The sequence below is a fragment of the Ursus arctos genome, unplaced genomic scaffold (assembly GCF_023065955.2).
Source record: "Ursus arctos isolate Adak ecotype North America unplaced genomic scaffold, UrsArc2.0 scaffold_2, whole genome shotgun sequence".
Taxonomy (NCBI): domain Eukaryota; kingdom Metazoa; phylum Chordata; class Mammalia; order Carnivora; family Ursidae; genus Ursus; species Ursus arctos.
Window position 1 is genome coordinate 79,237,614 of NW_026622874.1, and position 21,005 is coordinate 79,258,618.

Below are 21,005 nucleotides of genomic sequence, written 5' to 3' on the forward strand. Positions count from 1 at the left end.
GACTTTTTGCTCCTATATCCTGATAATTAATTCTCCCTTAGCCTGATTTAACTGGAGTGGGTTTCTGTTTCTTGCAACCACACTATCTCTGAACATGAGAGCACTTTAGAAAGTCTCCTCCTGGCAGATAAACAGGCTCCACTCGCCTGTGGCCTGCTCCTGATCTGATCATTTTTCCCTGAGGCCAAGTTGGAGGGGCGTTGTGTATAGCCATGGAAAGGGGAAGAGTTTTGCATTTGTGGCATCTTTGTGGAGTGTTTTGTGAGGGCCCATCAGAGGTTTCCAGAAAGGGACTTCACTCATCCCCCCAGAAAGGGACTTCACTTCATACATCCATGACAGTATCGGCACAGCATTTTCCGCTGGGAATTCTTGCTTACTTCAGAGCAAGCACACCACTATTTACACTGAGAAGTGTACTCTGGAGTGACAGCATCTCTGCATCCAAGTGAAGCAGTTCCTCCAGCATTTGGATCCAAGGGTAGGTTTTTGCCTACTCCAAGGCACATCAAAGCATATCTATAGTATGGTGGGGAACAAGGGAGCAATGGGAACCAGTCTTCCCTGGAGTAGAGTCTCCAAAAGTGGACCCTTTACAACTTATTCCCATGACCACTATTGAGACCATGATGGAAATACATCAGAGGACACAGGGTTAAAGCAAGGATCAGTCTGTTCAATTCATCAGCAGTAAGAACAGGGGGTACTTGGGAAGGAACCATGGGAGGTGTCTTTTTTACAAGCTCAACCCCTTTCTCTCCCCCTCCCCCAATGACACAGCCCCTCTTCCCTTGAGTTACAGACCTAATGCATGCTACATTTCTGGTGAAGGCTGAAGCCACAGAGGCATGGAGCAAGTCTGGCCCCAAGATCCTGCTAATAAATGAGGAAGTCAGGCCAACAGGGCCCCCACCATGAGAATAAGAGGAATACAAAGGCACAGAGACTGTTGAACAAGGGAAATCTCTTCCCTTTCCCCAAACCTGGCCTGGCCCGGAGTCTATGAACACCAAGACTGTCTACTTGATTTGGAGAGAGAACCAGCATAGCCAGTGGGTGACTGGAAGCCATCACCAGAGGGAAGGACACGGGCTTCAAGGCCAGATGCTCAGCTGTGCTCTCAGAACAGCCCAGTCAGGAGGACAGGCAGGAGAAGCATGGGCCAGACCACCAGGAACCCTGAAATATAAGAGAGATGTCTGTCAAGTGTTGTGCTTTGGAACTCAGCAGCCAAAGCAAGCTAGCCTCTCTATCCTCTGCCTTACAACAACAATAAAGGCAAAGTATCCTTAATATCTGTTGTAGGTTACAGCCCCTGGGAAGTGGCAAAGTGGTCATGTGGTAGAGCCAAAGCTATCTAATCATCAAATACTTTTTCATATTCCTTTGGGCACATGGGAGGACAATTTTCCCCCAGCCTCCTTTGCAGGTAGGTGAGATCACATGATTGAATCTGGCCTGTGCAATGTGGGTAAAAATCATATATACCATTTCTAGACCCAGTCCGTAAAACCTCCTACATAATTTTCTATACTCTCTCACCCACCATCTAGGGACCAGATGCCAAGGATCCAGAAGAGGACTTGCCGGGGACAGTGGAATTGCCAGAAGTTACCAGAAGGTAAGAACCTGACTTCCTAATGACTCAAACTGCAGAACTGCATCCCCCAGTGATTTAGTGGGAAATAAATAATTGTGTAAAGGCACAGAAAGTTGAGGATTGTTTGTCACAGCAGGTAACATTACTTATGCTGACTAATACTAAAGAGGCAGAAAGACACAGAGGTTAAAAAGCCTCTGAGGCCTGACTGCTTAGCTTAGAATCCCAGCTCTAGGGGCACCTGCGTGGCTCAGTCTGTGAAGCATCTGCCTTTGGCTCAGGTCATGATCTCAGGCTCCTGGGATCTAGCCCCGTGTGGGGCTCTCTGCTCAGCAGGGAGTTTGCTTCTCCCTCTCCTCGGCCCCTCCCCCTCATTCGTGTGCGTGGGTGCTCTCTCTCTCTGTCAAATAAATAAATAAAATCTTAAAAAAAAGAAAAAATAATCCCAGCTTTACAACTAGCTGTGCAAGCCCAGGCAAATTACTGAGCCTCACCGTGGCTACTTTATCTGTATGCAAAATTGAAATATCACAACAGGGGCGCCTGGGTAGCACAGTCGTTAAAGCGTCTGCCTTCGGCTCAGGGCGTGATCCCGGCATACCGGGATCGAGTCCCACATCAGGCTCCTCTGCTATGAGCCTGCTTCTTCCTCTCCCACTCCCCCTGCTGTGTTCCCTCTCTCGCTGGCTGTCTCTCTGTCACATAAATAAATAAAATCTTTAAAAAAAAAAAAAAAAAAAAAAAGAAATATCACAACAGCTATTACCTCATGGGACTTTTGTAAGGCTTAAGTGAGTAAATTCATATCAAGCGTTTCGAACAGTGCCTGGCATGTAATAAACACCATGTCAGTGTTGGTTTTGAATATTAGACTCTAAGATCTGGGGGGGTTGGGATCATATCTCTTCTGAAAATAACCACGCACTCAGTATTAATGAAGGGTGTGGATCTAAAACATCAAACATGTCTGTGGGAGATAGCAGACAATGAACACGGTAAGTGCCCTCTTGTGGCAGTCTCATACCACAAAAGATTGCTCCTGTCCTCTTCCAGAAGGCTCCAGAATCCACGCCCACCCTAGAAATTAGTCAGTTTGGCAGACTCTACTGGGAAACCAGGCTTCTCCAGGCACTGTGCTAACCTGAAGTATTGGAAGAAGTGAATGAGACCTGAGGTCTGCTTTCAAGCTCGTTTTAGTCTGAGCTCTAACCCCTCTGATGAGCACTACTTTTCTGAGTGTTGTCTGAATATTAGCACTAAGTGTGGAGAGGCCATCTTGACCTTATTTGGAAACTTTTAGACTGTTATCTAGCTAGAGAATTAAGGATGGAAAGAACTTTTTCACGTCTGGGTTCATCAAAATAGGTCATTTGTGTGTTGGGAAGAGGGGACGGTAAAATCTTAATAGCATTGCTTTCCCTTTGGTCCAAAATACATTTCTTGGATTGGTCTCCCTGTTAAACTGCAGGTCACCCACCAAAACCCCATTCAGATGTTGCCACCTGCTGAAATTCTTGCCTAACCTTATCCAGTACAGTTAATTACTCTTCTGTGTGCTCCTGCCACACTATCTACTGCCACACTATCACTGCTTGTGATTTGTTTGCTTATATGACTGTCTCATTTTTGCAGTTGTTGTTCATTCTGCCTATAGGGCTTATTCCTTTATTATTTGCAAGCCTGGCTCCTTTTTCTCATTGCATTCAAATATCACCTCCTCTGAACATTTTTCTGGCCGTTTACCCTTTCTGGTATTTATTTTTCCTTCTTACCTTATGAATAGAACCATCGAACATTGGTTCAGGACATGGCCACCCAGCATGAAGATTACATTTCCCAGCTTCCTTTGCAGCCAGGTGTGACTAAGCTTTGGCCAATGAGATGTAAGTGGAAGTATAAGATGTCAGCTTCCAGGAATATTCCTTAACACTCTGTGACTTCTTCCATATTCCCTTCATCCTGCTGACTAGCTATGAAGACTGGAGCTCTGCCTGCCTTCTTGGACCATGAGGATGAAGAAGGTGGAGGGGAGAGCTTAAAAGAACTTGGATTCTTAATGACCTTGTGGTGCCACCCCAGGAGCCCTGGATTGCTTGCCTCTGGACTTCATTTACATGTGAGTAAAATAAACAACTATCTTTTTAAAGATGCTATTACCCATGCTGGTAACTTTCTATCACATCACCCTCTTGTCTTTCTAAATTATCTTGTTAACTTTTTATTGCCTGTTTCCTACACTGTAACATAAGCTCAATGAGGGCAGACACCTGATCTGTCCTGTTCACCAGTATATCTTCAGCATCTGAAACAATGCCTGGCACATGGTAGGCAACCAGTAAGTATTTATTGTCAAATGACTGGCCCCTGTGCTAGACTATGGGCATCTCAAGAGCCGGACTTGGGACTGATTCATTTCAGTGTCCACAGTTGCTAGCACAGGCTAAATCAATATGCACTGAATTGAAAAGAGGAAGAAGAGAGGATTGGAAGGGAGGGCGGTGAGATAGGCAGGAGATAATGATGTACCTGCACAGCTGGGGGTTCCGTTTGCGCTGCCAAGAGATGGAGCACCTGGGGACAAGAGCAGAAGTGAAGGTTTCCTCAGTCATGTGCCGGTGACTGGCCAAGTCCTCCTGGACCTGGCCACCACAGCCACTGACGTGGCCACCCACGCTGTTGGGCATCTGTTATTTAGCAGTTCCCTTTCTAAGCCCATTTCATGCATTTGAAACTTAGTTCTTCCAGCGGATTTGTGAGGAAAGTATTTGTATCCCCGTTCAACAGATGGTAAGACTGGGGCTCAGTTGACCAAGGCCAAGTTGACCTTTGTTGTAGGTAGCAAAGCTGGAATTTGAATCCCCATCTGTTTGATTCCAGTGAAAGTTCCTAACCCTCCAACTATCCTGTGATGCCACATGCAGCTTCAAGTTGAGGGCTCAGTAAAGAGGTAGGACAACTCAGGGCAGAGCCTACTTTACAAAACAGCCTCAGTTTACTCACCTGGAGAATGGAAGTGGTAATAATGCTTACCTCCTTAGGCTGTTGTGAGCATTCCATGTGATATGCATATAAATGTTTTGTATGGTGCCAGCCACATGTGTTATTACTATTACTGTCATTGTCGTTATTAACATTACTGTGCCCTAATTTCTTTAGGACAAAAAAAAAATTGCTTTCATTCTTCTGGGTTTTTTGACTCCTGCATTCCAGCAGGAAGAAAAACCACAACAGTAGTGCTAACCCATGGGTAGGATGGGTAAACATTTGTGGGCCAGTTAGAAAGCTTCCTCTACATCATACCCCAGAATATTATAACTGGATTTTGAAAAACATAGTCATTCACCAGAAAACAAAGTTGGGTTAGAACCTAGACTTCACCGAAAAGGGGCTGAGGTGAGGGGACCTGGCAGGAGGAGTAAGGGAAAGGACATATGCTATGGAATCCGTCTGAGCTGGGTTCAGTTCTAACTTCAGCTGCTCATGAGCTGAGTGATTTGGGGTGAGCCACTTGATCTCTCTAAGCTTCAGTTTCTTGCCTGTAAAATGGACTCAGTCAGGAGAATGAAGTGAGTTGATGGATACTGAGAGCTTAGTGTGGTCTCTAGCACATAGGAGGCTCAGCACAGATGGCAAATGCTATTATTATTACCCAAAGCACCTCATGGGAAGATAGATTCACTGGTGGGGGCTGCAGAGAGGAGGCAGAAAAGGCTCTAGATTGTTAGGGTGGTGACCCCAGGTATCTGTGGTTAACTGTCAGCACTTGACTAGCTGGCCTTCTCACCAGAAGTTGGCCACTCACCTCTCCGAGTGATGGGTCCCAAATCTAGAACCTGGGCTGGGTTGATAGCCACTACGTCACTGCGGAGTTGACTTCTTGTGCAGGACTGTGGAGATAGAGAAATCTCATTATATCAAAATTTAAAATGACCTCTCCAGGCTGTCCCTGCAGTGGGATAAGAATCCGGCCCAAGAATGGGATCCCACCTACCATGTGGCCCTGACTCGAAGGCTGCAGTTTTCTCAATCTAGACAATTCTTACTGTCAAGTCAAACAAACATGGGTTTGAATCTCATCTCCACTCTCTCCTAGCTGTCTAATTTGGGACTAATGGCTTCACTACTCTATGACTATTAAGTAATACCTTTTACCTTCCTGGTTGTAAAGGTTAAAATGAGCGTGTGTGCAACACCCCGGCACATAGTCAGCACTCAGCAAATGCCAACTACTAGTAGGCAGTACCAAACAGGGGTTAAGGGCATAGACAGGAGGCGTTACCTCCCAGCTCTGATGCTTTCTAGCTGTGTTGCTCTTGGGCAAAAGACCCCTCTGAAGCTCAGTGTTCTCATCTGTACAATGAGGTCAATAAAAGAATCTACTTAAAGGGTTGTTGTGAGAATTTAATTAGATGAGGCATATGAAAGTTTTAGTGTAATTCCTGACATGGAATAAGCCCTTAAAAAGCCAACAATTATGAAATCATTCAAAATATGTCTTGTACCAAGGAAACCTAGTGGGCAGGCTCCTTTGTCTGATCTGCTTCCTAGGGACACAATAATTGCATAAATGAGGGCTTTTTGGAGGTTTAATGTCCATCCATTCATCTTTCTTTCTTTCGTCTCCTCCTTCCCTTTTCCCCTCCCTCCCTTCCTTCTTTCCATCCATCTGTAATTCCAGTAAATATATATGGTGAGACTACCAGGTACCAGGCCCCATGTGAAGCTCTGAATAGTTCACTCTAAAGAGATACTCACCGGCTGGCACTGTTCATTAAGGGAATCGCAGAGATGAATCTCACAATGCAGGAAAACTAGGTCATAATTTCCAGCAAACATGAACATCTGAACTGAAAACCGGCTTTCTGAGGACACCCCATTCTCCTCCACGTGGATGGTGGAATCATACTGATTTGGGCAGCTGGAAGGATGACAGGGGCAAGGGTGTAACTTTGAGAACAGCTCAAGGAACCTGAGACCCTTGGCTTTAATCTGTATCCAGTATAAAAACATCATCATAGAGAATTAAAGAGTTCCTCAGTTCCCTCCATCTTAACATACACTTTTATTCCTCTGGGTTTGCTCCAAGACGTTTATTTTTTTGAGACACACAGAGAGAGAGAGAGAGAACATGAGGGGCGGGGAGGGGCAGAGAGAGAGGGAGAGGCAGACTCCCTGCTGAGTGTGGAGCCTGACAGGGGGCTTGATCCCAGGACCCTGAGATCATGACCTGAGCCAAAGGCAGACAACTGACTGAGCCACCCAGGTGCCCCCTCCAAGACATTTATTCATCAGGCCATGTGATTTCAGTTTTGTGGGGTACAGTCTCTGAGGTGAAATAGACTGCTTTAAATTCCAGGGAGACCCACTTTCTAGCTAAGTGATCATGAGCAGATGACTTAACCTGTCTGATCATTACGTCCTAGGGTTGATGGGAGCATTTAGTGACACAGTGCATGGCACATAACTAAACTCAGTGATAAGTATTAGCTAATATTGTTACCGTGGTTTGAATCATGATCTATAGATATGTATTTTCCCTTTGTTTTTGCCAGTTAGCAATTTCAATGATATTTTGTCCCATAACACTTGTCGTACTGTTTTCATGTTGATTAGTCAGTGTCAATATCTGTATAATAGCCCATCATTACTTAACGGATCCCTGTTTTTGAACTATGAACCTATTGCCACAGTTATAAAGGATACTGAAATGAAAAATAATTGGCATTTCTTTATCTTGCTGACCTATTTTATATTAACGCTTTAGGCTAAAATGTCAGGAGTGATATTCCTGGGTCAAAAATATAGTCATGATAGGTAATGCCAAATTATTTTCCAAAAAAGGTAAGCCAGTTTACACAACTGCCAGGCAGGGCCAAGGTGATCATTCTTCCTCCAAAACCTTATTCAGGCCAAAAGATAACCCAGAGTTACCCGTTACCTGTTTCTGATGATGAAATATTTCACAGGGTCAGTCTTGTCTTGAGTAGGCGTGGCATAGCAGTTCCTCAACAACAGGTTAAACCGGGAGGTATCCCCTCTCTCCAGGATGGCACCCACATAGAGCATGGATTCAACATCCAGCACAGCGACGGCCCCTTCGTAAGGAGATGTATAGTTCTGGTCTTGGAACAGGGCCATCCTGACAGTGAACTCTCCATCCCCGTCCACACTGATGTTCAGAGAACTGAAAAGACGAAAGCCATTAGAGTGAGAACATTAGGTTTCCACTAGCAAGGACAAAATGAATCCAGCCCTGCACTTGTGTGAGGCTATGAAGGTGAAGCCACATCTTTGATTCCTAAGGGAACTATTCAATCGCCCATTTAAATCAAGCATTTAGTATCTGCTAGGCACTAAACTTGACAAGCAGACAAGTGTGTCTCTGCGATCTCCACCCGTTTTCCCTGCCTCACAGATCACTCGTATCTCCTTCACTCACAGAATAAGTGCAAGTGCACACCTCCATCCTCCCCACTGCACAATGGGATCAATCCTGTAGGTTCAACATTTTTAGCAGCAGTCTCTTCCCTCCACCAGGGAATCATCCAGTGAAACATCCATTTTAAAAGAGGAATGGCTTTAATGTTTGCTATGAAACTTGGCCCCCAACACAATATAGTCTGAAAACCATTGAACTAGAAAATTTCTAGTCCTAATCCTGCTACTCTGTGAGTCCAGAAGGCAATGGGGGGATGAAAAGGGCAGTTCTGACACTCTCAGAAAATCCCCCAGCATGTCTAGGAATGCTGAGGAATCCATTCCACAGGGCTCCATTCCGGGCACAGTGAGACAGCAGTGACCAAAACACATGAAAGCCTCTTCCAAATGGACCCCCACCCAGATTGCTACTTCGTCCTATTTCTAGTGAATTGGGGATGCTGTTTATCCAATCAAAGCTGATCCTGCCCTAAATCCCACATCTGCGGGGAAGCCTTCCTGCTCCCACCATCCCCACCCCACCAAGATTAGATCAGGGACCCTTGCTCCCTGATCCCACAGCACCCTGTGCTTCTCCCATATTGCATTCATCTCACTTGTAAATAATGATTGGTATAATTAGTTGCTTAATTCCTTTCTTCCTCAAGATAAATGAAACTATGGTGTGTTTTTGTTCCTTAGCGTATTTAATTAACATTATTTCATGTTGCTGCATTGCTTCATAGTAATAATCTTTAATAGCCACAAAATATTCTATGTCTGCCTTGTGCATGCTGAACATTAATCTACGATCAACACATATTTGCAGAATGAATGATGGAAAGAGTGAGAGCTCCTGTAGGAGGTTGGTGGCATCCTGAGGACATCTTAAGCTTTGCTTAAAGTCAATGTGATCAGTGTCAGGGTTACGGATCAAAGGGCAAGGGTCAGTGCCATACCTTACAATGGGCTGCAGAGCAGTTTGGAGGCTGACTTTCATGTCCAGTGGGTAGGCACACTGGAAATTGATGTTGAGGATGGTGTCTCTGATGATGAACTCATTGGCCACGGAGAGGGTGTTTTTGTAGATGGCATGGGTTCCATTTCTCTTTAGCAGAAAAACAAGGCCATATATATGTTTATGAGTGTATAGCTGTATCCAGAACTCAGGCCTGCCTGACTGCAAGGTTGATGCTCTCCATCATGTTGCCACCCTGCCTTCTGATCTCCAGGAAGCACATGGGCCTCTTCCCTCAGTGGCTCTAATGCATTATGGGAGGGGGAGTGAGAATCCCAGATCAAAAACTAGAACAATAATTTTTAGCCCTTGGGGAGAATCAGCAACCACCATGCTTGCTCCCATGTTGACCCCTCCCATGTCACCCCTAATTAAAATAATCATAATCATAGCTTACATTTATTGAGCTCAAGCAGCAAACCTGTTCTAAGCTCTTTAAGTGAAGCAACTTGTGTAATCTCACATACTACTAGAGGCCCAGAGAGGCTAAGTGACTTGTCTAAGGTCTCACAGCTACTGAGATAGCTCCACAGCCCAACTCCCACCCTCTGGCAGCAGTGGTATAAACACTATTCACCTCCAGAATGTTTCCGCAGGCCCTAGCCTGGGTAGGGCTGGTCACTGATATCCAGTTTCTCTCCTGTCTTTGCATGACACTGCTGCAGTTCCGGTCTCGCAGGTAGGCGATGACCTTGTCCCCAAAACCCAGGCCTCCCAGCTGACACTTGTCCAGTGACACCTTGATCTCCTCGGCCCCGCAGTTCAGCTGAGGCTGCAAACTGTGGATATCTGGAAAGTTGAGAAGGGGATAGATGGAGTGGACAGGGCTCTGGAAGAATGGGCAGAGCCCACATTCCCTGCCCTTTGGAAAAGCCATCATACCCACCAGGGAGATGGGTTAGACTAGTAGGGGCCTGGGACCCAGGTGGTATTCACACCCAGGCTTCTGGTGGGTGAGGTTGGCAAAAAAGTCCCTGGTCCAAGATTTCTAAGCATCCTATGTACAGGTGTGGGGAGGGCTTTCATGTCTTGGGGATTGGAGATCAGGGTCTCTGGGGATCGGGATCTCTAGAGAAGTAGGACTATCCTGCATTCCAGACTAGAATCAGGGGTAGATATATACTACTCTGACTCCCCGGCTTTGTGAAGCCAGAACATCTGACTAGGTTCAGAGCCTTTGTATTTCTTTTGTTCATTTGTTTCATTCACTGATTCATTAAACATTTATTGAACAAATTCTTCTTGAGCAATTGCTCTCTGCACTGTTATAGGTACTGGGGATACAGTGTTTATCAAAACTGGTGAAATCCCCACCATTATTTATGGAGCTAACATTCTGATAGGGGAAATAGATGGTAAATGAAGAGAAATACCATTTTGATTGTATTCATGAATGCATTGATTCAAATACATTTACTAATCACCTTCTCCATGTACGAGGCACATTCAACACAAAAATAAAGAAAACATGGACCCAGCCCATGAGGATTTCTTGGTTTTTTGTCAGAACCAACATGTCAACAGCTTATTAAGATGCAATATGATGAAAGTACTAACTGAAGTATGTTCTAGGTGCAGAGGGAAACACAAGAAGGTATATCTGAGTCTGTCAGTTAAGTCAGGGAAGCATTCATGGAGGGCTGGAACTTGATCGGGGGTAGGAGTTTTGCAGGTGCATAGGGCAAGTGAGAGCACCCCTGGCTGAGGGAACAGCAGAGACAAAAGCATGGCGATGGGAGAGAGGATGGTGTGTTTACAGAGATGCAGAGCTCAGAGGTACAGGAACTTAAAATGGGTGGGGGTGGAGTGTGAGAGATGGAGAAGTAAGCAAAAGCCAGATCACAATGGGGTCGTGCCTAGAAGCAATGGGGACTTGTTGAGTGGCCACCAGTGAAGACCTGAGGCAGGCCACCCACCCACCCAATTAGCTGAGAGGACCTGCCAAGGACACCCTTGGAGTCTCCAGGTATAGGGAGGGCATCCTTGAAGTCTGACATCTGATTCTGTGATGGTCCAAATCCTGGGAGACAACTCTGAGCTTGTGGGGCCTTGTTCACCCAGTGAGCAGAGAGCAGGGTTGTTTCCTTCCAGTTTCCTGCCCCTCATCCCTACCCAACTCCTGCTAAGCATACCCAAGCACCACCTGGTCCACACTCCAGCCCAGTTTTCCAAACATATGCTTGTTCTTGGCCCACTGTCTAGAAAAGTTTCTCTTCCACAGGGACTGGGAGTGTGCTCAGAGGAAGGCATGCTTACGCCAAGGGCAAGAGTCAAAGGACCTCATTAGAGTCCTAGGCGGGAAGGAAATAATCTCAATGCAAAGTTCATCCAACCTCCATCCAGGGCTTAGGGCTTGTTTATGGCTCTGCTTGGGACAAGAACCTCATCACCTTCCAAGCCTGCCCATTTGGACTGCTCTGATTTAATTTTCACAATTGCCCCGTATGGTGGTTATTTTTACTATTATCTTATTCCTATTTTACAGATGAGGACATTAGGGCTCAGAAAGTCTAGGTGCCTTGTCCCAGGGCCCAGAGAGCTACTACGTCGCAGATCCAAGACTGGCACAGGAGTCTGCCCATATTTTCACATATAGACTCTGCAGATATTTGAATGCAGCTCCCACAGTTGCAGAGTTCTAGTCCTTAATACCTTTGTTCTTCCTGGGTCAAGCTCACCCATGCCAGAGCTGCTTCCTGAGGCTGTTGTCCAAAGACTGACCTGGCAATTTGTTCTATCCCTGCTCTCCCATCCTTGGAAACGGCTTTGAGAACCTTCATTCCCTGACCTCAGTTCCATCCCCACTGACTCCGGTCTACACCTTGTCCCGACCCTCTCAAAATCCCTCTCCGCTGCCTTGCCCACTCAGACCAGCATCATTTCTACTGCCTGGCCCTGCTGAGCCACTCACCAGAGCTGTTGAGGTCCCGTCTGCAGTAACAGTCCCAGGTGCCATTGAGAAAGCTGCACTCCTCCACTGGGCGGCAGACGTTCTCACACATGTCTGTCGCAGTGGAAGGGTCTAGCGGGTGAGGCACAGAGGAAGGGAGTCAGAAAGCAGAACAAAGCGATCTGAGGCCACCAAAGCCTACTCTGCCAGGGCCCAGAAGTCCTGCCCAAGGGTGCATGATACATCGTGGAAGGGTCAAGCCTCAAACTCAGATTTTCTGACTCCCAGTCCAGTGAAGTGAGAACCCAGAGGCTGCCATCCTAATGCTTACTACGTGGCAGATACTGTTTGAGTACTTTCCATGAATTAGCTCATTCAGTTCTCATGGTAAGTGTATGAAACTGGGTAGCATAATGGTTAGGTATGTAGATCATGGAACTAGAGTGTCTGGGTTCAAATCCCAGCTCTGTCATGTTCTTGCTCTGTGACATTGGGACAGCTGCTTAACCTCTCTGTGCCCCAGATCTCTCATCAGGCGTAGTTATATAGTACCTATATCTCATGAGGCTGGTGAGAGCATTAAATGAGTTCATAGTCTAAAGCACCTTGGATTGGAGCAGGGACACTATGCATTGGCTGTGACTTTTGCCATCTGCCATTTTTTCAGATCAGAAAACTAGAGCTCAGAGAGGTAAATTAAACTGCCCAAATGAAATCTAAATCTGAATGAGCCTGAGTTCCTCATATCACGCTACACATATGGAGATATATATATATTCCATGAATTATATATATATTCCATGAATTATATATATATCTCCATCAGGAGATTTTGCCCTCAACTCTGAATTTCTGGCTTTACTTGAAATGTTGGTAGGCCTGGCAACCTTGGGTGACATCCCCACTGGGCAGTAACAGGCAGCAGCTGAATCCAGGCCGTTCTGCTTAGTCTCCAGGTCTGCTTCACTCACTGCTGATGCCTGGGCTCGTCACCAGGTAGCCCCACCCCACAGCCGGCTCCAGCTCTCTGCCGCTCACCTGTGCAGTATCTCAGACTACACTTGGGGGTGCCCTGCAGCTGGTACACGTGGAACTCGCCCGGGCAGGCCTTCACCTGCACCTCTGTCTTCCAGAGACAGCAGTTGCTGCTCCAGTGGGCACAAGCAGTGCGGGTGACGATGCCCTCTCCGATGGTGGGGTGGGTCCCATTTAGCCACATGGGAGCGTCTGTCTGGCATCGGTACATTGGGACACAGGTCTCCGGCATCCTCACTCCTCCGTCTCCCACAAAGCGGTACCAGCCATTCTTGTCACTGTCACACACCCGGTCCTGTCCTTTGTATTCCGTGCTTCGTGAGGGTTCATCCAGGCGGGTATAATTCTGGCAGGGGTCATAGGAACGAATGTTGGTAAAGTTTCTGTCACCTGGAAAGCAACAGTGTGCTTGGGTTTACTGAGCATCCTCAGAGCCCACAGGATTTTAATCCTCTCCCTCCACACATACACACGCACTCGTTTTGCTTTGTTTTGTTTTAGAGAGGGAGGAGGCAGGCAGGGGGGGAGAGAGAGAGAGAATCTCAAGCAGGCTCCGCACTCAGTGTGGAGCCCAACATGGGTCTCGGTCTCATGACCCTGGATCATGACCTGAGCCGAAATCAAGAGTCAGATGCTTAAGCCATTGAGCCACCCAGGTGTCCCCCACACACTCTGTTTTGAATTTTGAGTGTGCTTCAGGACCCTAATGAGGAAATGAGGCACACAACCCATTCATTACACATTGGCCTTCATCACCTTAGGGTCAGAATAGTAGTGAGGACTTTGTGTGGTAGTTTATAGGCATTAAGAATACCAGTGTCTCCACCCTGCACAATTCCAAGGGGCATCCTTTCCATTGAGCTTGGTATCCTCCCTCTGGCTCTAGAGTTGTGCAGTGCTCCCCTGTGCAACCATACACTGTGGCCCTGTCTGACCAATGTATCATAAATGTAATACAGGCTCACTGGAAAAACCTCAGATGTCACTAAAATGAATAAAGTAGAAATGAAAGTTGTCATAAGCCCATTCCATTCCTAGAAGTAACCATATATTTGCTGTATAGTCTTCAGACTTTTTCTATGCATATGTTAAAATATAAGGGTTTTTTTAATGGGTTTAATGCTGTACAACTTTTTTCCCACTTACGTATTTTACTTAATATATCATAGACATTTCCCCCTTATGAATAGATATAGATCTAACACAAGATTTCTCAACCTCGGCACTACTGATGTTTGGGGCTAGATAATTCTGTGTTATGGGGGGCTGTCGTGTGCATTGAAGAATGTTTAGCAGCCTTCCTGGGCCCTTCTCATTAGATTCCAGTAATCCTCCCCCTCCAACTTCCTACTGGAAGTTGTCTCCAGGCATTGTCCAAATCACCCCCAATGGAGAACCATGCTCTAACAGGACCATTTCTGATTTTGCTCATCTCATGGGGCTTGTTTTTTTTTTTTTAGATTTATTTGTTTATTTGTTTTTGAGAGAGAGAGAGAGACAGAGGTGAGGAGAGGGACAGGGGGAGAGGGAAAAGGAGAGAATCCCAAGGAGACTTCCACTGAGTGCAGAGCCCCATTTGGGACTTAATCCCACCACCCTGAGATCGTGACCTGAGCTGAAATCAAGAGTTGGCCTCTTAACTGACTGAGCCATCCAGGAGCCCTTGATTTAATGGTTGGTTGGTTTGGGTTTTTTTAAGATTGTATTTATTTATTTGAGTGTGAGAGAGAGTGAGAGCGCATGAGTTGGGAGGGGCAGAGGGAAAGGGAGAAGCAGACTCCCCACTGAGCAGGGAGCCTGACACGGGGTTGATCCCAGGACCCTAGGATCATGACCTGAGCCAGAGGCAGACACTTAACCCACTGAGCCTCCCAGGCGCCCTGATCTCATGGTTTTTAACAGATTCAGGAACTATGATGTGTGGGGAGGTGGAGAAGTGAAGCCGTGGGTTGGTCAGGCTGGGTTTAGATCCAGCTCCACACCTACTGGCTGGATGACCTTGACAGGTGGTTTGACTCCTGTGAGACTTGTCTGCAAAACAACACCTGTAAGGTAGTGGTTCCCAGACTCCCTCCATTCCTAAGCCTCGAGTCACGATGTTTGCCACATCTGTGTCCCCCTGTCCAATTATCTACTTAATGTGTTTCTTTCAGTGACTTTCTATAAATTTGTTTCATCTTAAGGAATAATATCTGTGATACCATAGGTATGATGTACTAGTTACACATTTCTAATACACATGAAAAAATATACGTAGCCATCAAAAAATTCTTGAAGAGTTTGCCATGCACCACCACTGTAGTCCTCTCAGGAGGTATCCCCTGTTTTGGGGAAATAAAACCCTAAAGCATTGCTAGAAGATTAAATGAGATAATAAATATGAAATGTCAAACACAGCACCGGAGGCCTAGTAGGAGTTCAGGCTGGTTCTCTTCTTCATTTCTGATTTATTGAACAGCGTGAATGCCTGAATTATGGACTAAAGTACACACACAGGATCGCTTTCTTGGAATACGTGTTAGAGGGACTTTTTTGAAAAAGAGATTTTCAAGCCTTGTTTATATACGTACTTGTTTTAAGGAAAGGAGTCACAGCACTTGTTGTTCTTGGATTATTTCCCCGCACACACACTGTGTTTTCCCAAGGGAGGCCTTGAGCTGAGTCCCTCCTTCCCCTTCCCACAGTCCCCTCCACAGGTGACACAGGCGGAAATTTCAGCCTGCTGTCAGGCCTAAGGACCCTTCCTACCATCCTCTAAGATGCCCAGTCCACAGAACTTTGAAAGGATCACAGAAAGATCACTACCTCTAGTCCGTTCTTTTTACAGATGAGCAAACCTTCAGAGGAAGGAGAAGGTGCTTGCCAAAGCGAGCGTACAGAGTGACTAGGTGATTTATGTCCCCATGAATCAGGGCTCTCTGAGCTCCACATATTCTGGGCATGGGAAGTTACGTTAACTGGCTCTGTGGTCCTTGCAGGGGGGATTTCTAGTTTGGCTCTTTGAGAGATTATGGCTGCATGCTGGTTTCCCTCACCTTGTACCCCTTGACTTCTAGCTGCTGAGTCTTCGCTTTGGACCTGTCCCTGTTCCCCTCACTGACCCTGAACTACCTTCTCTGCACTCCCCTTCCCCTGGGTATTGTGGGGCATCTGAGATGCCAGGTGAGCGGAGCACACACCTTGCTGTTCTGTAGATGCCAGGGTCAGAATGCAGGAGGCCAAGGCCAGCCACGAGACATAAGAGCCCACCATCCTTTCCATCAGCTGAGATGTGCAGGTCATTCAGCAGCGTGTAGATTCTCCATGCAGCTAGGGGAAGGGAGAGACTCAGATACAATCAGGGCGACAGAGGTCATTACTCTGGGGATGAGGGTAAGGAGGGAATTCACGTTAGTTCAGCACTGTGACTTGTACTCAGCCCCGTGCATATGTTAGCTCATTTAAGGCTCTGAACCACCTGCCAGGGAAGGTACTATTCTTGTTCCCATTTATGGATGAAGAGGGAGATGGGACTCAGAGCATATTAATCCCAGAAATATTGACTGAGCTCCTCCTACATGCAGGCACTATGCTGGAAGTTAAATAGCTTGCTTAAGGCCAGAGGCCCATGTTCACAGAAACGGGCCCATGACTTCTTTCGTGAAGGGCTGTATTGTTTTAAAGCAGGCGTGACTTGCAAAGAGGAGGTGGGGTAATGAGGGTAGGAGGCTTGCCAAAGCGATGAGGTTAACAGCAAGAGAACCAAAGGCAAGCTTGGAGCCGGCTGGCACTACAGGATGTCCTAGAAGTCCTCAGGTTGGTTCCTACTCAAGTAGGGGTACAGGCTCCGGGAGACTGGATGGAGGGAAAGTTAGAGTGCTATGAATATCTACAGACAAAAGTAACAGCTGCTTTCTAAGTTCTGGTGTGTTGGGCATGGTCCTAAGAGACTCCTGAGGTGTCCTAGATGCATACAGGTTTCCTATGAGGGTGCGATCAGACTGTGCCCACATTGCTTGCTCCTAGCATGGTGTCTGGCACGCAAGGGGTGCTCAATAGAGGTCTGAGCAATAAATGAATAAGTAAATGGGGGGTGGGGAGGGAAGAAACAAAGAGCTGTGAAGAGCCTGCCAACACTCAAATTGGTAACATTCCCTCTTCTGGGAAACTTTCCTCCAATGGGCAAGTCTTTGGTGACTTCTTAAAGCCTCTGGAAGACTCAAGCTAGAGATCTGTTTCTGGAGGGGATACCACGAATATGTAGTGAGAGAGCACCCAGGACTGGTAATTCTTAGGGATGAGATCCCAAGTAGGGGCCTGTGTTCCTGGAAGAGGGACAGGGTGAGGGGGCATCTTTAGACCTGGAGTAGCTGGCGGGTAGCTGGAATCATGGTTGAGCTGGACACAGAGTGGCATCTGGAGCACTTGACTGGGCTGAAAGTTCTTCTGAAAGTTTCCAGAAATGAACATACCTAGCACATCCAGTGGGTCAAGGGTGGTGGGGGATTCCCCCCCCCCCCAAGATCTGAAGAAAGCCTGCTGGGACTTGAAATAGGACTTACCTTGGGATAAGAACACAGAGCTGTCCTCCTCTGATCAGCCGTGGGAAAGCCTGCAGTGTACCATACTTTTATTGCAGTTTCCCATCCACGTGGCTCTCCATGATTGGTGCCCAGATAGGATTGGAGTTAATCTCCCAGGTATGCATTGGTCTTGTTGGGTGTAGGTAAGATAAGTGATTTGCCACAGAAAATAGCAGAAGAATGCCCCCCTCCATAAACCAATGAAGCTGGTGCCATATTTATTACCAGAAACCAAACATTAATCAAAGGGGAGCTTAACACCCAAAGGGAAGTGAGAGAAATCAAACAGGCACTTGTTTGCACAATAGATTTCCAATTGTACCTTGTGTTCTTAGCTAATCACCTTAGAACACTTCTGCTTCTGTCTGGATGCCACTCCACTTGGGGCTAGTTAGAGCAAGGGAATAAATAAGGAAGTGGGGGATGGGTGTTTCCTATTTTTGGCACATAGACTCTACCCACTTTCAGGTACTCAGTGTTGAAGAGTCTGGGAAGGGCCAGTTTGGTGATGGTGAATCATGGAATAATACCAAAGGACAGACCAAATAAGTGTCAGAATCACCTCTCCTCCAATCCCTCCTAGTATGTGGGCTAAGAGATTGGAAGGTATGGAACGGAGAGGAAGCCATAGATCTTGGACTTGGAAGTGTTAGGCTTGGTCCTGGCTTCCATGGCGTGGTATCGTGGCATTAATAAAGGAGTCGAAGCTTTTTCAGAACAAGTGGTCACTACCTGTTCTGTGTTTCTCTGGGACTCCTTAAAGAGCCAAGGCTATTGAAGGCAGGGAGCATAGGAGTCCTGGCATTGGTAATACCTTCCAGCAAAACCCCAACCTGGGCAGCAAAAAGGTGCTACATGCCACCTTCTCTACTCCTAGTGCATTTGGAGAAAAATCCCCTAAATGTGGAACTTAATAACCACCACGAATGCAGGATTCCAAAATTCACCTGGACTCACAAAACAATCAGTTTCTTCTTCCCTCTTCCAACTCCTCCATTCCAATCTGAACCATGTGGCTAGAGCTGCCCTGCTAAGGCCATGTGTTAAGGCATTTTTTTCTGGCCCCTTGTCAGTATACTTTTTGCTACTTCCTCCAGACACTGCATCTCCCTGACTGCTCTGTGCCACTGTTTTCACAATTTGGATCCTCTTGTTCTGTCATTATCCTCTTCCTTCAGAAGTCCTTGAGAATGCCGATAGATCCCATTTTTCTTGTCACTCCATATACTCTCACTGGAAGGTGTCGAGTTATCTCCTGGTTTCTAACACCTTTTTATAGGCTGGTGAGTTTCAAATCTGTATCTCCATCCCTGACCACTCCCTTGAACATCAGATCCATCCAGCTAGTTGCCTGCTGGGCCTCTCTCCTTGGGCTGAGATGCTTGAGACACCTTCATTTCAGCAGGCTCAAATCTGAACTCATCCATTCTCCAAATCTCTCCCTTTTCGTTGCATCATCTGTCTTAATCCATGGCACTGCTATGCACCTGGTCACCCAAGCTGGAAACCTGACTCCTTCCTTTCTTCCTCTGTCTCACACTTATAGTAATTACCACAACATGTCACTCAGTTTTCAAGTATTTCTTGAATCTGTCTTGCCTTCTTTAGTCCCATTTCACCAACCCTAATTCAGGCCACTGTCCTCTTATGAGGGTGGTTTTAACAGGTGCCTAGTGGGTCTCCTTGCTTTCATTTTTTGCCCCTTTTAATTCTGTTTCCTCTCCTGCAGCCAGATGCCATAGTATCACCTCTTGGCATTATCCCCCACTCCTGTCACTTCATGCTTCTTGGGATCTGATCCCTGGCCACAGCTCCTACCTCACCTACAGCTTTTCCCCCACACATTCTGTGCTCCAGCCAATCTGTGGCTCTCTGAACTCTTCCCCACCTCCCAATCTTTGCGTGTGCTATTCCCTCTGCCTAGATCATACTGTGCCCGGCCTTCTACCACATATTTAGGTCCACCTTTCCCAGGAAGACTTTCCTGAACACCACAGGCTTGCTGGTGCATCTTTTCTCTGCTCCTACGCCTCTCTGGGCTGATTCCAATCCCACTCAATTACCTACTAATTTGGCTGTCTCCCTCTGAAGGCTGTAAGATCTTTGTGGACAGGGATCATGTCTGCAGTTCTAACCAGCACCTAGTAAGTACTTACTGAGTAAACAAATGGAAAAAAAATAACATGCATGCTTCAGAGCCTCTCCTATGAGTAATGCCTCAAAATTTATGGCTGTCCAAGTCTTAGTGAGACCTTGCTGAGAAAACACAAGATCCTGCCTCAGGGCCTTTGCACTTGCCTGTAATGTTCTTTCTCCGATACCCCTGGTTTGTTCTCTTACTTCTCTCGGCTTTTGCTTATCAGAGAGACTTTCCCTGACCATCTTATATAAAATAATACCCCCATAGCTCTATTCTCTTCCTTGTTTTTTTCCCCAAAGTGCTTGTCCCCATCTGGCATTTTACATAATTATTGTTTAAATGTATTCCCCCCTTATAAACATGAGCTCTTTACCAGCAAGGGCTCTGTTTTGATTATTTGCTTTTTCTGTGGTGCCTATAAAAGTGCGTGGCAATGAATTTATGTTTAAAATATCTATTGAATATTGAACTAAATGCCTGATTAAAAAAATGAGAAAGAAAAAGAAAAGGAAAAGAAAAGAAAAGGAACAGAGGGATAAAGGGATTAATTCTGATGTGTTTTCTTTTCCCTGGCTCTTGCCTTTGGCCCCTGTTTTTATTTTTCTTCGTGTTCTGTTGTACTTGGGTCAAAGTGAATCTGCACGCAATCCAGCCAGGCTCCACTGACCGCGGATTGACCATAGACAGGGCCGGGCTCAGCACTGAAGTCTTCCTACATAAAGCTCTTCTATAAAGGCAGCAGGCATGGGGATTTGGCACATATCTGCGTGTCTGCCTGTGAGGTCCTTTAACTCAAGATACTCGTCCCCGTAGTCCATGTTTGCTGATACACACGTGTGGTTTTCCCTGAGGTCAGAAGGCTCTACTAACGCAACAGGGCCTTGGTCTGTCCTGGAAAACCACAGCTGGAGTCCCGGGAAGCAGCTGGTGTCAGAGAAGACATTTCCCATCAGCATTGGCTTCCACTAGCCTTGACAAAGAAGTCCAGAGCCCTCGGAATATTTGGGTCTCCTGGGCCCAGCAGCCTCTTGGTTTCTGATTGCGCCTTCAGTGAGCCTCTTGGAGGCCCCCTTATGAAGCAACCCTGCCCAATGAGGGTAACGGGTCTGCTTTCCACTGCTGCTGCTGCTGCTGCTGCAGCTATGTACACAGACCTACATCTTCTGGATGGAGAGGGACAAGTGCAGTAGAGGGAGGAGGTCCCTAGGACATGTCAGTATATCACCTCTAAAGACTGTGAGACTTCTGAAGATAAGGACTGTGTCTGTCTTATTCACTCATGTCTCCCCAACACCTGTCGTGGTCCCCGGCACATACTGGGTGCTCACATAAATGTTTCTGCA

At 46.5% G+C, this 21,005-nt stretch overlaps 1 protein-coding gene across 2 annotated transcripts; it reads right to left on the bottom strand.

Annotated features, from left to right (window-relative positions):
- Positions 1–666: 666 nt before the first annotated feature.
- GP2 (glycoprotein 2) lies at positions 667–20,725 on the bottom strand. Of its 2 annotated transcripts, XM_026520214.3 has the most exons (11): positions 17,502–20,725; positions 16,140–16,269; positions 12,964–13,350; positions 11,947–12,057; positions 9,613–9,824; positions 8,977–9,125; positions 7,539–7,784; positions 6,356–6,518; positions 5,403–5,487; positions 4,127–4,171; positions 667–1,179 (listed from the first exon to the last, which is right to left on the bottom strand). In XM_026520214.3, the coding sequence occupies exons 2-11, from the start codon at positions 16,240–16,242 to the stop codon at positions 1,121–1,123; spliced, it is 1,560 nt and encodes a 519-aa protein (XP_026375999.1). In that variant the 5' UTR covers positions 16,243–16,269; positions 17,502–20,725; the 3' UTR covers positions 667–1,120. The 2 variants fall into 2 exon arrangements, with proteins under 2 accessions (XP_026375999.1, XP_057171489.1); XM_057315506.1 differs by lacking the exon at positions 17,502–20,725 and having other exon boundaries at positions 12,964–13,306; positions 16,140–16,229.
- Positions 20,726–21,005: the final 280 nt, after the last annotated feature.